The 15,549-nt window shown below is 35.0% G+C and overlaps 1 protein-coding gene across 2 annotated transcripts in view; it reads right to left on the minus strand.

Moving 5' to 3' along the window:
* The window catches only part of FER (FER tyrosine kinase), a 153,003-nt gene that overhangs the window by 46,329 nt on the left and 91,125 nt on the right, over positions 1 to 15,549 (minus strand). For both annotated transcript variants that reach the window (XM_014877306.2, XM_088157412.1), the window contains exons 14-16: positions 6,962 to 7,018; positions 3,838 to 3,953; positions 2,177 to 2,271 (exon numbers count right to left, since the gene is read on the minus strand). In XM_014877306.2, the coding sequence (XP_014732792.1) occupies positions 2,177 to 2,271; positions 3,838 to 3,953; positions 6,962 to 7,018 (268 nt within the window). The remainder of the gene's footprint in view (positions 1 to 2,176; positions 2,272 to 3,837; positions 3,954 to 6,961; positions 7,019 to 15,549) is intronic.

Consider the following 15,549-nt stretch of genomic DNA (forward strand, 5'->3'; position numbering starts at 1 on the left):
ACTATGGTTCTTACTACAGGACAATATTAGGACATGTCACTTATGTTAACACTCCCCACACCATGCCTCAAGAAAAGGGTATACTGCAAAGGATGTAGTCTTTTGACAACTTTGTTGCTGTTATTTGCTGGCAATCTTCAGACTATTTTTGCATGTAACAAAGGATGGACGCATTAACTAAAGATGTATCTGCAACCTTTCTTTACTGTTTTAACTAATGCCTTTATCCATATGCTTGGTTTTTAATCCTATTCACACTTGCAACAAAGATATCTCTGCAGCCCAGCTTATGACAGAATCACTAAGAGAGCAGCACCTCTCTACATAAAGTGCTAAGTTTCAATATACATTCCTAATACCCGAAGAAATTAAGACTCTGACTTGAAATCAGAATCTGGAATGCAAAGGAGAATTAGCTGCTATGGAACCACACCACAGGAGTCTCAAAAGGCAGTAATTGTACAGCCTACATGTATTTGGGATATAAAAAGGGCAGAAAATTTGCAAATATTAGACAGACGTCAGGTCAGAAAACACAGAATTCTCTTGTTTTATGGAGTTGCTTCTAATTTTATCCTCAGGAAAAAAAACCAGCAGACATTTATAAATTACGTGTGTTCTCAGCCATACATTCACAGAATACAATTCTAAGTTCAAACTTGACATTTTTAGTTATTAAACAAAAAGTCTAACTGCTTAAACACTTTGAAACATAAGCAAATTCAAGACAAAACAATGAAGATACTGAGAAGCTTAGTGTCAAGTGGAAGACAAGTTTACCACTATCCTGTTCCTCAAAGGACATTACTATTCAGGGTGCTATTAACACAAGTCAGAGCACTATGAACTATCATTTTTTGTAATATCATCCAAACTTGTAACTAGAACAAAAACAGTAACATCAGAATCACTGCTTCTCTATTCATCTAAGTGATCTGACTTTTCTCTGGCATCCTGATGTTTTCTGCTGATTTGGTCAGTCTCTTGGTGTGTCAAGATGTGATGGTTTGAAGGCAGCCCTGTGTTTATGAGGGCGTGCAGGCAGAGCAGCCAGCCCAGGGGGGTTACAGAGCACTGAAACAGGGCAACAATTCTCTTTGCAAGAAGCTTCTTTCTACAGCAAACTCAAACCCAAGAATGTTTGGATAGACTTGAACTGAAAAACAAGCATGAAAATCAGAGGAATGTTCTCACTCAATTCGTCCTCAATTGCATTAGCATGTTTCAACAACTTGTACAAGGCTCTGAAAAACCTGAACCAGAATGATAAAGCTGTTAAAAGATCAGGATTTACTTTTATCTTCAGAGATGTCTAGAGAAGCTGATTACTAAAGTACCCCTTAAAACCGAGGACACTGCTTTCAGTCTCCATTTTAATGAACTTATCATGCATACAACTATAATAATCTAATATAAACTAATTTAATAAAGGCAGAACTCCACAATGTCAAATATTTCATCAGTCCTCACATTCTACAACCAGTATTGAAGAACTATAAGCAATCTAAGTCTTCCTGAATGAAATTGCTCTTAAAGCAGCTGCTTGTATAATTTTGAAGATAAACCCAGTGATATATAAAACAAATACATTGTTGCATATTAAGCAGTACAGGCTACCAAACTAACACATTTTCCAGCTGCTGAGAAAAATCAACAAACAGGCAAAATTGCCCAAAAGCTGTTATCATCCCAACAATTTGAAATTCACTCTAGGCATTGCTAAATAAAATTAACTCGATTCCAAAAATAAATCAAGAGCAATACGAAAACCAAACAATATATTCTGGTAAAGAAAAAAATATATATTACTAAAGGTGACCCAAACATGAGTTATTAAAATTGAGACATTACCCAGACATGAAGTTTCTTTAAATACTTCTTAATATTCACTACCTAACTCTATTGTTAAAGGAAATACCATTTAATATCTCATCAGGAGAATAATGTAGCTTCTGTTATCTTTAAAGGGTACAGTAAAATTCTCAACAGATTTGTGGAGTTCAACCACTCTAAAGGTACTAGAACCCAGCACTTCCGAAGATTTGCAACACAGATGACTTTTGAGGTCAGACACAACAATGCAGAATAAGACAAATAGAAAACAATACATTTCACATTATGGAAACAATGAAACCTATGGACATATGCTGGAAAAAAAAGGGAAAAAATCAATTACCTGGAACAAGTTCCATAACGATATATATAGGCTGTCGTTGAGTGCAAACTCCTATAAGTTTGACAATATTAGGATGATCATATTGTTTGAGTATTCTGCAAAAGATACAATAAGTTTATTAACAAACTTTATTGTACAGGCTGATTAAATATCATAGGAAAATATCCTAAACCTTTAATGTTACTTTAATGGAAGATATCTTTATTGTTATCAAAGAAAAGGTATCATTACTGTTATCAAAATCAATATAACAGATCAATCACCACTCTGTTTGAAATAAAATCATAACTGATTCACTAATAAATCAAAAATTATTCTTAATGTAATTTTACCATTTGTCTATGTGACACTTATATAGATAACTGAAAAACAGCCTGACAGGTTTGCAGCTTCTTAAGAACCCTTGTATTTTATCAGCATTTCAGTGGTGGACCAGAAGCAGAGCTACATCAAAACAGTATGCACAGCGTGCCTGTATGCTTTTCTGCTGCACTGTTCAAAAGCACACTTGTTCTAATTTCAGTTTGAGAGATTAATTAATATAATAAGTTTTAGAAGACTACAAGGACAGCAATTTTGAGAATTAAATGAAAACATTTACATCTTTTGACACAATGCTTTAATAAGAACATTTCCAGCCTAAAACAGCATTTTATGATTTGTAAATGAAATGAAGAGCAAGAAAAAATTCTACAGAGACCTTTTAACTTAAATGTTCCTTCTGATACTTGCTGACTCAAAGCACTTCCTTCCTCTTTTTCCCTTTTTTCCTAGCATCAAGAGTAAAATACTAACCTTCCTGGTACATACATATTTACCAAAAAATAACACATTCCATTTTTTCCCATCAATGTCAAACTGCTTAACAAAGACATATGTCTGCCATTGCCAAGTTATAAGTTTTTTCAAGTGATTCATTAGATAGGGTGGCTGATCTTTGTTCTATAGATCTTTTGTTTTCCAATACTAATCATACTAGTTTGGGAGTGAAAATTAAAGCATATGAAGCTTCAATGCAAGAAGGAGCAAGGTAGTTTAAAAAGTATGACATTTATCTGAAGACACCTCTCTCCCTGGAGTATCAGAACCTACCTTTGCACATCAGCTGATACTCAATATTTTGTACATTGTGTCATGACTGTAACTTGAAAAAAGCACATAATCTCATGTTGATTGATAGAGTATAAACCTCTACTGGAGCTAACCCTTCTGACAAAGAGAAAATTCCTAATTGGAATTTTCCCCACTAAGAAAAGTAATCTGGGCAGATCTGATCACCTCTATTAGCCATGCATGCATGGCAGGAGGTAGGCCTGGTATAGTCACATTTAAAATTAACAACATTTTCCAGTCTTCTTATCCCAATCCTCATGGCACATCTTAGAAGTTCTAAATGAAAGCACTTACGAAAACAACATTTTATTTTACAGGCATGGCTTGCTTTGTCAAAGAGATGGTTTCAGCAAGTGCAGATGCTACTGCATTCACACATTAAAAATGCCAGTGTTCAGTTACCAGGGCGACAGATGTGGAATGTACTGAGAGAGAGAAAGGAAAAGTTTGAGAACTGCTTTTTCTAATTTTTCAGAAGGTCAGATTTTGTAATTGCATCTGGTGATAAAATCTGAAAAAACCGCCACAAGTAATTTTAGAGAACCTACCTGGCTTCTGACAGAAATTTTATTTTCAGTTCCTGAGGAAGATCTTCTTTGCAAGTTTTCACAGCAACAGGAGTTTTATCCTTTAATGTTCCTTTATACACCTCACCAAAATTACCCTGAAATCAGGGGAAAAAAGATCATTCTAGATAAATAAAATCATAACAAATTACAAGAGAAAATAATGCAGACAGCTATTGAAACTGGAACAGAACTTTGGAATGTGTTTATGAAGCCAAATGAGATTTTCTTCTAGTATCTGCCCCAACCAAAGCTGTTCACTCTGATATAGTACATCAATTATATGGACACATTATATGGGTTCCGGTTTCATCTTGCTGGAAACAGGAAAAAAACACCATTAATTAAGTAATTAGAATTTTCTCATAAAACCTCTTAGTAACTTTTCAAATAACTGACAGTAACTGTAGTACTTTATTCTTCTTATTCTTACTCCAGTACTCTTTCATTTTCACACAATTGCATTTTGTAAATAGTTTTTAACTTGGAGTCGGGAAGAGATCAAAAACTGATCTCAAAAACTGCGACAAAATACACCAAAATAACATAAACATTCTCATATATAAGAAAGAAAAAATGAAAAAGATGTAGAATGAAAATGCTGAATATTAATTTTTAGCATAAATTAAACCCACTGCAAATTGCATTATTGTGTCCAGTGATCCAAAATTTCTTTAAAACCCAAGCTCAGCACTGCTCTATAAATGCAAATCAGTAAGTTTGGACAAGACTTTAGAAAGCAGCTCCTTTTGTAATCAGACATTCTAAATAGTGAACAACATACCCCCAAGGCAAGTCAGGGTTTTTTTTTAGTTTTCATAGAAGAAAAATGAAGTAATAAATACCATACTATAAGCGTCCACCAGATGAATTTTTATGTAATAAAAACAAAATGAAAATTAATTAGGACACAAATTGAAAGAAGGAAATTGTGAGGCATGAAACACTGGCATCAATGACAAAATCCTCAAGAAAAGGAAACAAGAAGAAAACTATTGATCTCATACTTCTAGTTAAGCTTTGTATTTCCCAAAAAATAAGCACAACTCAATTTGAAACTATGTCTGATTAATTTCCACATGTACTACACTTCTGTGTCCTGATATCTGAGGCTTCATGTGACTTCAAAAAAGTTTGCTGGAGATGTTTTCCTTCCTTTCCTGAGTGATGAAGATTTCATTACATCATGAAGATGAATTTAGTGTTGCCAAAGAAAGATGACAGAAGAGGGGGAAAAAAGAAACTCACAGATGGAAAATAGTTACGTGCAAGTAGCAAGGGAAGAAATGTAGGGCTCAACACATCTGCAGAATTTTTTTCTTTACCCTGGGACGAGATGTAGCTGGCAAGTGAGGCTTAGGATCTCTGACAGCCCTTCTAAAGCATTTCCAGAGGCTAGCACACTACCTCTCAGATTTGAAATGGAATCGGGCACCCAAGGTAAGCAGCTGAGTTGCTTCCACTTTTCCTCTACTCTTCTGGTCAGAAGTATTTAACAGTGAAATCTGAACCCACTCTAAGCCTTATTTAAGTCTTGAAAATGCTTTACTTCTTTATTGACAATATTGAAGTATTATCAGATACATGATTTTTAGTATAACATATTCCTATTATGCAACTTTTATTTTGTGGGTTATTATAGAATTATAATGCTGAGTAAATAAACTGACCATTCACTCTTGAGGTGAAGGACAATCTTCATCTTTCCTAAAGCCTGCATCTTTTACACATTAAAATTTCATTATTTTTTCCTCATCTTTTCCAAGCCACTTAAAGTTTTGAAGATTCTTTTAGATTTCTCACTTCTGTGGTGAATGGCCATAGTTTATTACACATTTTGTCACACAGATGCCAATGTTTGTGTTATTCTTATATTTTTGAGTATGACTACATCTTCCTAGAGATGAATGCATAAGATTCATGTTGTGTTCCAAGTAAGTTTTTAGCCTGTTCTGTATTTTTAAAAAAATATCCTTCTATAATCACTTTAAAATTCTCAGTTGCCTTTAATGAATGTTAAAAATGCTTCATGCCAAAAACATGCAATACACATGTAAATGGAGTTTACTAAAATGCTTTTCAAATTGCTTTTACATATCAAAAGTAATTAATATTTATTTTTTAGCAAGTCAAAGCTTTTTTATGACTGGAATATCTTTATTTTTTTCACTTGATACTATCCTGTTTAAGAATGTGAACATCCTGCAGTACCAGCATATTATGAAGGCACAGCTCAGTCTGGTCATGCCTTTTGTCATCTTACACTGCCAAAGAGATTTCATCCCTTGTAACAGAAGTTTATGGCAGTATTTCATTCCCCTTCTTCTTGAATTTCTTATTGATTTTTTTTTTGTGAGTATCATAGTAAGAATGCAGTTACTGCTTTGATTTGTCTCTTCCTCATTTACCCTTATTTTTCCAGTTGGAAAATCTTTTCAAACACTGTGTCCAGAGTAGCACCCAAAATGATCTTTGCAGGTGCAAAGGTGCCAAAAATGTGAGGAGTTTACCTGATTTTAAAGACTTGCAGTGCCTAAGCAGACTTTGTAAACTACAAGTTTATGAACTACAGGAGAATTATTATACGATAATATAATTGATTTATACTAATTTATGAGATAATATAATTAATTTCACAAATAAGATTGTGAAATTACATAATTTCATCAATGAATAAGCAAAAATAATCATGCACAGGCAATTAGCATTTGTTTTAATGATTCAGTCATCTCATCATATCAAATTTTACACATAAATAAACATACACCTGTTTCTCTACATGTTTTCATTTATATTTTGCAACATTTTTCTCAGACTACAGAAAATAAAACAGCCACATCATGCTTCACAGAAATCTAGTTACCTCAAAACCCTTCCAAAAGAGAAAAATATGTATGCTAGTCAAATACTTTCAGCACAACCATTATAATGTTTATTAGCAAGTGTGATTTACATCTGTTTAAAGCATAAAGTTGTCTTGTGTATTAGTGTAAAAAGAAGACATAAAAACTGCATACCACAGTAATTTAAAAGAAAAGTATACAGAAATAGCTTAATGATTACAGTACACTTACTCAAATGTTACTTAGCTCACTTTATTACTTACTTTGCCCAGTAATTCCCCCAGGGTGACATCTTCGTGATTGAGAACCCATTTCTTATCCTGTGAAAAGGAAAGAAGTATTTTCAGTCTGTGCAAATATGCAAGGTTCAGTTTCTCTAAGATACATTTCAGTAGAAATGGAGCTGAAGAAGTATTACATTTAGAACACTTAATCACAATCCTACCAAGTTTTAAAGCTAAGCATTTATAATTCAAGAGTTTAGAAATCTTGCTATACAATAAAATAGTGAGTGATACTGAATAGCAAAATTTTATTAGAAATTAAGCCAACATGATGGTATGTAGATAGATGAGTACTATGCAAAGTTTCACATAAGCTCTGGAAATTACATTTAGCACCCTGATTTTAAAAATTTGTCAAGTGAAAATTACATATGAAAACTTCATTTTAGTATACAAAGTAACTTATGACTAAATCCAAAAAACTCCCACATTTTTTCCTCAGTGAACGTGCAAATGAGCAGATCTTTCGACTTCTCAACAATACACATATTTGCATCTCTTACATCTTCTCTGGTACTCGGAAATATTACAGGCAACAACTTGAAAAGATAACACAAGCCAGATAAGCATTTTGCCAGGCATTTACCATCCCCCTGGGCTGGGCATTGGCGTCCAGCTCTGGGCCCCTCAATCCAGGAAGGCCATGGAGGGGCTGGAGTGTGTCCAGAGAAGGGCAGCAGGGCTGGGGAAGGCTCTGGAGCACAAGCCAGGTGAGGAGCAGCTGAGGCAGCTGGGGCTGCTCAGACTGGAGGAAAGGAGGTTGAAGCCAGTTGGGGGTCTGTCTCTTCTGCCACATCCCAAATGAAAGGATGAGAGGAAATGGCTTTAAATAGTGCCAGGGGAGGTTCAGATTAGCAATCAGAAAAAAATTCTTCACTGACAGTGTGGTTAGGAATTGGAGAAAGCTGCCTAGGGAGGTGGTGGAGTCAGCCTCTGGAGATTTTTTGTCAAACATGAATTCAGCAAATCAAAAAAGAGATGGGGATCATTGCTATTGTGGTTTCTATGCTTTTGTTTGTAAGTATAATGTCTCAAGTGTGCATTCTAAAGACTCTCTAAATGCCTTCATTTACCCAAACTCCCAGCACATAGCCTCATCTCAAGAACTCCTGTTACCACACCACCATGCTGCATAATGGAAACCAATCTTTACTATTTCTCTTCCCTGGGTGGGAAACTGTTAGACTTGGGAGGAAATTCTCAATATATAAATATTTATTTTTCCCCTATACACAAGATTATTGCTTAAAACTACTGCCTCACTGATCAAAAATCATAAGAAATACATTTCCTTCATCTTCTCCTTTTGATACTTTTTGCTGAATGTCTAATTCAGAAGCTGTCATACTACAGATAGATAGGAAGTGCCATCCAACTGCACACTCCTAATAATAATACTCAGGTTTAAGAAAACAATTTGCAAAGAAAGCCGTAAAAAAACCAAACCCACAAAAATTACTACTTAGAGGCATTAACATAATGGTTTTTACAATTGAAATAAGTGGGGTAAAGCAAAAAAAGTTAAAGAATTAAAATTTAAAGGATTTTTACTCCTTAACTCCAAGGATTCTGTACTTCTGTGAATAACTTTTTGAATAAATTGACAATATGACATTTCAAAAGCTTGTTTATGAAGGAAAAAAATCTGATTAATTCTTCAGAGAACTAACCAAAGAAAACAACACCATAAACTGGAATCAAATGATCTGTTGAAGAATTTATTATCATTGCATCTGTACATTAACCATTACCTGTACTTTTTATGAAAGCCTTCAGTCATTTCTTATACCATTTTAACTCATTCCTTAATTTACTGTGGTTCTGCCAGATTTTTCACAATCAAAGAATAATTCCAAGTTTGATCTGCTGTTTGATATAACTCCTACAAACTGCACAAAAGCAGTTTCTTGAGCAGACATTAAGAAAAAAATCTAACAGAAGAGAGAGTCATGTACATCATGCCAGTGTACAATTCTGGCACTAAGAAAGAAACAAACTCAATTTTCTAATTTGCAATGTGCTAGATATCAATTTAAATAGTGTTCAAAACACACTGCCATTCGTTCAGATAAATTGCCTTTAATTAATAAATTATAATATGAACAGTAAGGTCAACAATAGCAAGACATTATACTGCAAGTTTGTTGTCCCACTAAATCTACTTGAATTGCTCTGAGTTTAATATGTCATCATTCAATAATCTGAAAAGTTGTCAATAATTAAAGACATCAATAAGGCAAACAAATCAATGGATAAATAAATAACAGCACGTCATAAAAAAAGGTTATGAAATAGCCCTCTCTGTTTGATCAAGATCTCCTCTAAGTACTTAATTCTGACTGTGAAAATAATTTAAACATTTTTCCAGTTGTCAAATGCCCTTACTCAACAGATTAATCATGTGTGCAAAAGATATTGATAGTTACAAAAAATATGACAGCAAACTGGGACATAAAAAATATTCTTGAATGTAGGTATAGATCAACGACACTTTAAGGCACATCAGTCCAAGTCACAGAAATTTTCATTTCAATAGAGTTAGTTTCTTCTAAATCAAACAGAGCAAATCCAGCACATTTTTGTACCTAATCAAACTAATCTGAATGACAGCCAACAGAGCTCCTGAGACTATTAACACCCATTACAATTTCACCCAGAAAGAAGCTGTTTATGATGCAGCCCTCTTCTTGTCACAGAGCTATAAATCTCTCTTTACCTTGTGCTTGTTCAGATTTTTCTCTTGTTAATTTTGGACCACAGAATATACAAGCACTTCAGAAAAATTCAGTCATGTGAATTAGCACTTGAGCATACTAATTTGTAATCTTAATGATATACCTTATTTCCAAATCGAATGACTTGGGAAATCCACAAGCTTTACCACATTCTACTTAATTTCTGTCCCCTGGCTTCCTCCAGGAGGAGAAGCTGAACTACATAAACACATCAAGCACGGGTTTACTAATAAGATGTTGGGAATCCTATCTGTGTATCTTACCTTTGGAGATACTGATACATCTGTTATCAAACACTGAGAAACAAGTTGCCAACCAGCCAGTTCACAAAGAGAAGAACCTGGTCAGCCTTGGCAGTTACCCTTCCCCAGTAGCCAGGTACTTGATAACACACCTTACAGTGAAGATTTTTATATGCAGCAGCTTGCTAATGACTACCTTTCCAGACACTATGCAACTACCCTGCACACTTACCTGATTTCAACAAAGATAAGCATTTTCAAAGAGCAGAGTTATTTCAAAAGTTAACTGTAACTGACAAAAACCAAACCCCAAACAGACCAGTAATTAAAGAAATAAAACTTCCAATTATGGAAAGGAATTCTCTAAAAATAACCAGAGATGTCTCCTTTTACTCCTAAAATAAAGGATTCTGGATATACAGTATTCTTTTCCTGGATATGTAGGATTCCTTTTATAATCTTAGGGTGTTTCATGGTTCCCTAGACCATAGTAAGGTTCAAATCTTGAACAGCTAGCAAAGAATCAATTGTTCATCAACCCTTATTTCAGCGAGCATACAGCGGAGTTGCGTGCAAGCCACTGAGAACAGTCTGAACAGCAGATGGTTGCTGTAGAAAATGAAATCTCATTTTTTCTTTTCCAAGCTATGAGACTGAAATGTTATCACAATTACCCTAAACATCTTCAAAATATATAAGTGCAGTTTTTCTCCTGCCCATCTCCCTTCATTAGGAGAAACTACATCAAAGAGATTACATATTACTATGCCAGGAAGAAAACTTACAAATATCTGCAGAAAATTATAACAGCTTTCAATAAAATAGAAAATATAACCATGAACTAATAACTAATGTTCAAATTCCCTTAGCATTATTTTTGTATACTTCTCAGTAACAATTTCAACCATTAAGAATTCTAAAACTGTACCTCTTCAAAATAAAAAACAGCAGTAAAGCCATTAGATACTACACTTAAAAAACAGACGTTTTGAGAATTAGGTATGAATTTATGAGCCTCAGCGTAAATATTTAGTTCAAAAAATCTTCCCAATTCTAAAAGGAAATAGAAAAGGGAGGGGGAAAAAAGCCATCTGTTGCTTGTATTTAGTTTCAGAGAGCCACCAAACGAAACCTAGATTCTTACCCAAACTCCAAAGTAAGGTTTTTCAAAGAGGATGAATGAGGAAATTCTGATCAGGTTCCAACACAGTATGAGTAAGTAAGACCTTTATGTTATCATCGCTGTTATTTACTCATCTTATGTTCTCTGTCACATTATTTACTCTTCCTATTTCAGAAGGCAGTATCTATAGCAAACACTGTCACTGTTTTTCATCTTAATTGTAGATGTAACAAAAGTGAAAAAGGATTAAAAATTCTAGAGGCTGGAAACTTTAGTTGATTCACAGAGCCCCAGAAAAAAATCAACCAAAACCAAAACTTACTGCTTTAAGAGAACTGAACACATATGACTTTCCAATCTTAAGTATCTATCTGAGCACAGCATCTGGGATTTATGAAAAACCTAAATATCCCTCCCCTCTGCTTCATCCCAGTACATTAATCTCTAACATTTTTCTAAAAAACCTCAAAATAGAGGGAGATTGTCCACAACTCAGAAGCCAAGTGCATAAACACACATGATGCCTGTTTCTTCATGTTTTAAGCAGAAGAAATGCATTAAAAATACTTTGGGAAGTATTATTTGCTCTCCTTCTTCCAAGTTAAATAGGAAATATCAGCAGTATGAATTACTGCAGCTAAGAGCTATTTTTCCACATCAACAAAAATGGAAAGTTAATCTTTCATTTTCAATACCAAGGATAATTGGAGTAAAATTCTTTTTTATGGCTAAGAAAATCAGAATTGCAGACAATTTTCATCAGATGGGTATTCAAATCTCACTTACCAGGACTTGATGAACCAGACAAAAAAAAGTAACAGCTGTGTACATGTGGATAGGGCTTATCAATGTGGGAATGAGAAACTGCCTTTTTAGAGAAGTACTATTTTTGATACCACCTATGCCAGTAGATCTAATGTGCATATCAATTTCATGAATCATAAACTATGTGTTTCAAGTCCTTCAGGTTAACTACAGAAATAAAGGTAGCTGGTGGAAAGATTTATCATAAGAACAAGTGAGTTTTACAGAAAGGGTTTTGCAAAATCTCACTGGCAACTTCTTTAAAACTGTTTCAGAATAAAGATTCATGAGCTGTAAAAATTGTTATGGAAGCTGCTTTGCATTATTAACACTACTGTATTAAGCCATACTGATGAAACTCAACGTGAGCTGTAAAACAGAATAATAGCACAGACAGGTTTAGCTCCTTGGGACAAAAGTACTATTTTATCTGACTTCTTACTGTTACATAAAAAACTGTGAAGTTCAACCCTCCTGCTAAACCAAATTCTAAATGATCACAGAACAGGAGGGGAAAAGTAAGATTTGGAAAAGCTGTTGTGCAATTTATAAACTACAGAAGTGACCTCAGATTACCCACACAGCTGTTCTTCGACCATTCTTTCTTGAAGATCAGTAGACAAAATGACTTTACAATTCAGCATACAATACCTGTTTCCCTCAGGGTTTTTTTTGCAGCACTTCCCTAAGCTTATGTTTTCTTATTCATGGAAGGGCTAAAATGATGCCGAGGATATTTCAGGAAAAAGACAGGAAATAAAGAAAAATAAAGAAGTTGAAAAAAACAACTGAGGAAAAGAAAAAGACATAGAATGTGAAATCCTTAAGCACAGGAAAACAAAAGTCAAGTTTATGTCAAAACCATTATATTTCAAGCACATTAAAACACATACTGTTCCTCTATACTGAATACAGTAAATTCAGCCAAAACAAAGTACTCTGGATCACCTGTTAACCAAATATATTCAAACAGAAAAATTATCAGCTCTGGATCAGACATGCCTTACAAAACAGTGAAAGTCATCTGTACACTCAAAGGCAAACAAAACCATGTGATAATGTGGTTTTTCACTTAAACATTCCATGTGATTTAAACAGAAATGGAAAGGTGGAGTCATATTATGCATGCACAACATCCTCCCCCAAATACCCAAATTATTAAAATTGGCCAAAATATTTTCACATTTATGCAAACATATTTACTTCCACCCACACATGAAAAGGTATGTCAGATGGGGTTGGGGGAACTACAGATGTTTGTAAAAATGTCCAAGAGAATCTCCCTGAACTATGTAAGATGCTTAGCCACATACTTAGTTCCATTCTGACTTAACTTCAAAAATATCCAGTTGTCTCCAGTTAGATGATTTCTTTACCCCAGGAAGAGAAACACTTAATTCATTCCTCAAAAATAATGTCTGAATTACAGTGGTCAGCATGGAATATCTTTCAGAGCGTTACAGTTCCACATTAGTGATTCTACCAAATTACTTTTTTGTTCAAAACAAAACACCAAGATCCTTCATCTTATGCTTTTCTAGCTACACCTGCTTATTTTGCACCATCTTCCATAATTTTTGGATAATGTGTTAAAACCACTGAATTGGAACAGAGATAAGATGTCAAAATTTCAAATAATCTGCTGTATTAGCTAATTTGTAACTGTGAGAGCACAGGAAACAGGCACAGCCACACAGAAAGGAAACTGCAGTCTTAACTTACAAGATTTCAGTGTGCCAGTGAGCTTGGCCTGCATTCCAAGCAAGACAGATGTTGGCTTTTAATCAGAAGTCATATAACATTACATAGATGCCAAGAGTTTAAAAGAAGCATGCTGCACTCTTCATATCAAATGCATAAGTTCTTTCACAAGATGCTGTTAGTTTCTCACATACCACTCAGTCATCATTTAAAGCACTGGAAAGCTGACCAAAAAAAAGCCAATCAATGAAGGACACACAAAGGGAAGCAGTAAACATACGAAATGGCTCTGCTAGATATTAGCAGGTTCTATTATTACTTTAGTAATCTTCTGAATGTTGTCTTCAGCAATGTTTTCTCTCCTGTATCAGTGACAAAATTTTCCTGTGTGGTCTGTAGCAATCTACTCTGCTGGTCTTGGCTGGGGTAATTCTGTTCACTGAAGCTAAGTATGGGGTTATATTTTGGCTTTAAATGCTAAATTATTCTCTTGACAAAGATGATTATACATGAAGTAATCTTTATGGCATGCGTGTGTGCACATTCTTCTCTAAAACTGAACACGAAATGTAAACAGTGGACATGAATGTTATGAAGAATTCACCACCTATTCTAGCAGCTGTACAAGTAGGTGAGAGGGGACAACTGACCCCAACCAGACCAAAGGGATACCCCATCCCATTTCACACTTAGCATATAAAGCTGGGCAAAAAGAGGGAAGGGGGTAGAGGTTTGCAGTGAGGGCATTTTTCTTCCCAAGTCACTGTTACATGTGATAGAACTCTGTTTTCCTGGAAATGGCTGAACACCTACCCAGCAGTGGGAAGCAGTGAATTTATTCCTTGTTTTGCTTTGTTTGTGGGGACAGCTTTTGTTTTTACCTGTTAAACTGTCTGTATCTCAACCTATGACTTCCGTAGTTTTTGCCCTTCTGATTCTCTGATTCCCCCACCCTACCATAGGAGAAGTGAATGCTCAGCTATGTCGGGCTTAGCTGCACCTTACTTCATCTTTTTCTAAAACTCAGAACTCTGAGAATTAATTATGCAGTGTTTATAACTTCATCAATGTGTCAAAACTATTTTTGAATAAAATGGTCTACAATTAAGCAAACAAATTTACTATTCATACTTTCAATTTAAAATATGAACATAAGAGATAAGGGAAAAACCTACGTCTACCATGTCATGGTGTCTGGAGTTGTCTCCTTCAGTTGCAGAACTTTGCTCTTCCCGTTTTGATCTGCATGAGGCTCCTGTCAAACCCTTTCTCCACGGCTGTCCAGGTCCCTCTGGATGGCAGCTTGACCCTCTGGTGTATCAGCCCCTCCTCAAAGACTGGTCTCATCAGTAAAACTGCTCGTGCCCCATCACCCAGTTTGTTAATGAAGAAATGGATGAAGGAAGGATTAGACCCAGTACTGATCCCAGGGGTACAGCAGTAGTTATTGGCCTCTAATTAGACTTTGTACCACTGACAACCACCCTCTGGGGGTGATCTTGATTTTAGTATTACACTGTGTAAATCATTGGCAACTCTATTAGGAAGAAATCCAAGCAACAGAAAGGACAGAATTGATAATAGCATTTACTTCATTATGAACTGATGATGAAATCCATGCACTACCCTCAATAGTAGGCTAAGTACAGTATCTACCCTGAAAATAAGGAATCCTGAAGTTCTACTTATTCTCACCCCTGAATTCCTCCTTAATCAACATTTAAATGAACAGATCTTCTTGAGAATTCAGACATTATTACATACATCAGATTCACAGACCTGATTTAAGAAAACAGTACCCTTCTTACCCTGTAGCTCCTTTTGTGTGCATCCTTTGGTTCTCCACAGCTTAAATGTAATTTCACCCCTTTTTAACATTTTGTTCCACTTAAATTGGTGGAGGCTGAAATACTTAAGCAACCACAAGCTACTTCACAGTACCCCACCATGCTCAACTGCAAC

The sequence above is a fragment of the Sturnus vulgaris genome, chromosome Z, assembly GCF_052056855.1.
Source record: "Sturnus vulgaris isolate bStuVul1 chromosome Z, bStuVul1.hap1, whole genome shotgun sequence".
In the NCBI taxonomy this organism is placed as follows: domain Eukaryota; kingdom Metazoa; phylum Chordata; class Aves; order Passeriformes; family Sturnidae; genus Sturnus; species Sturnus vulgaris.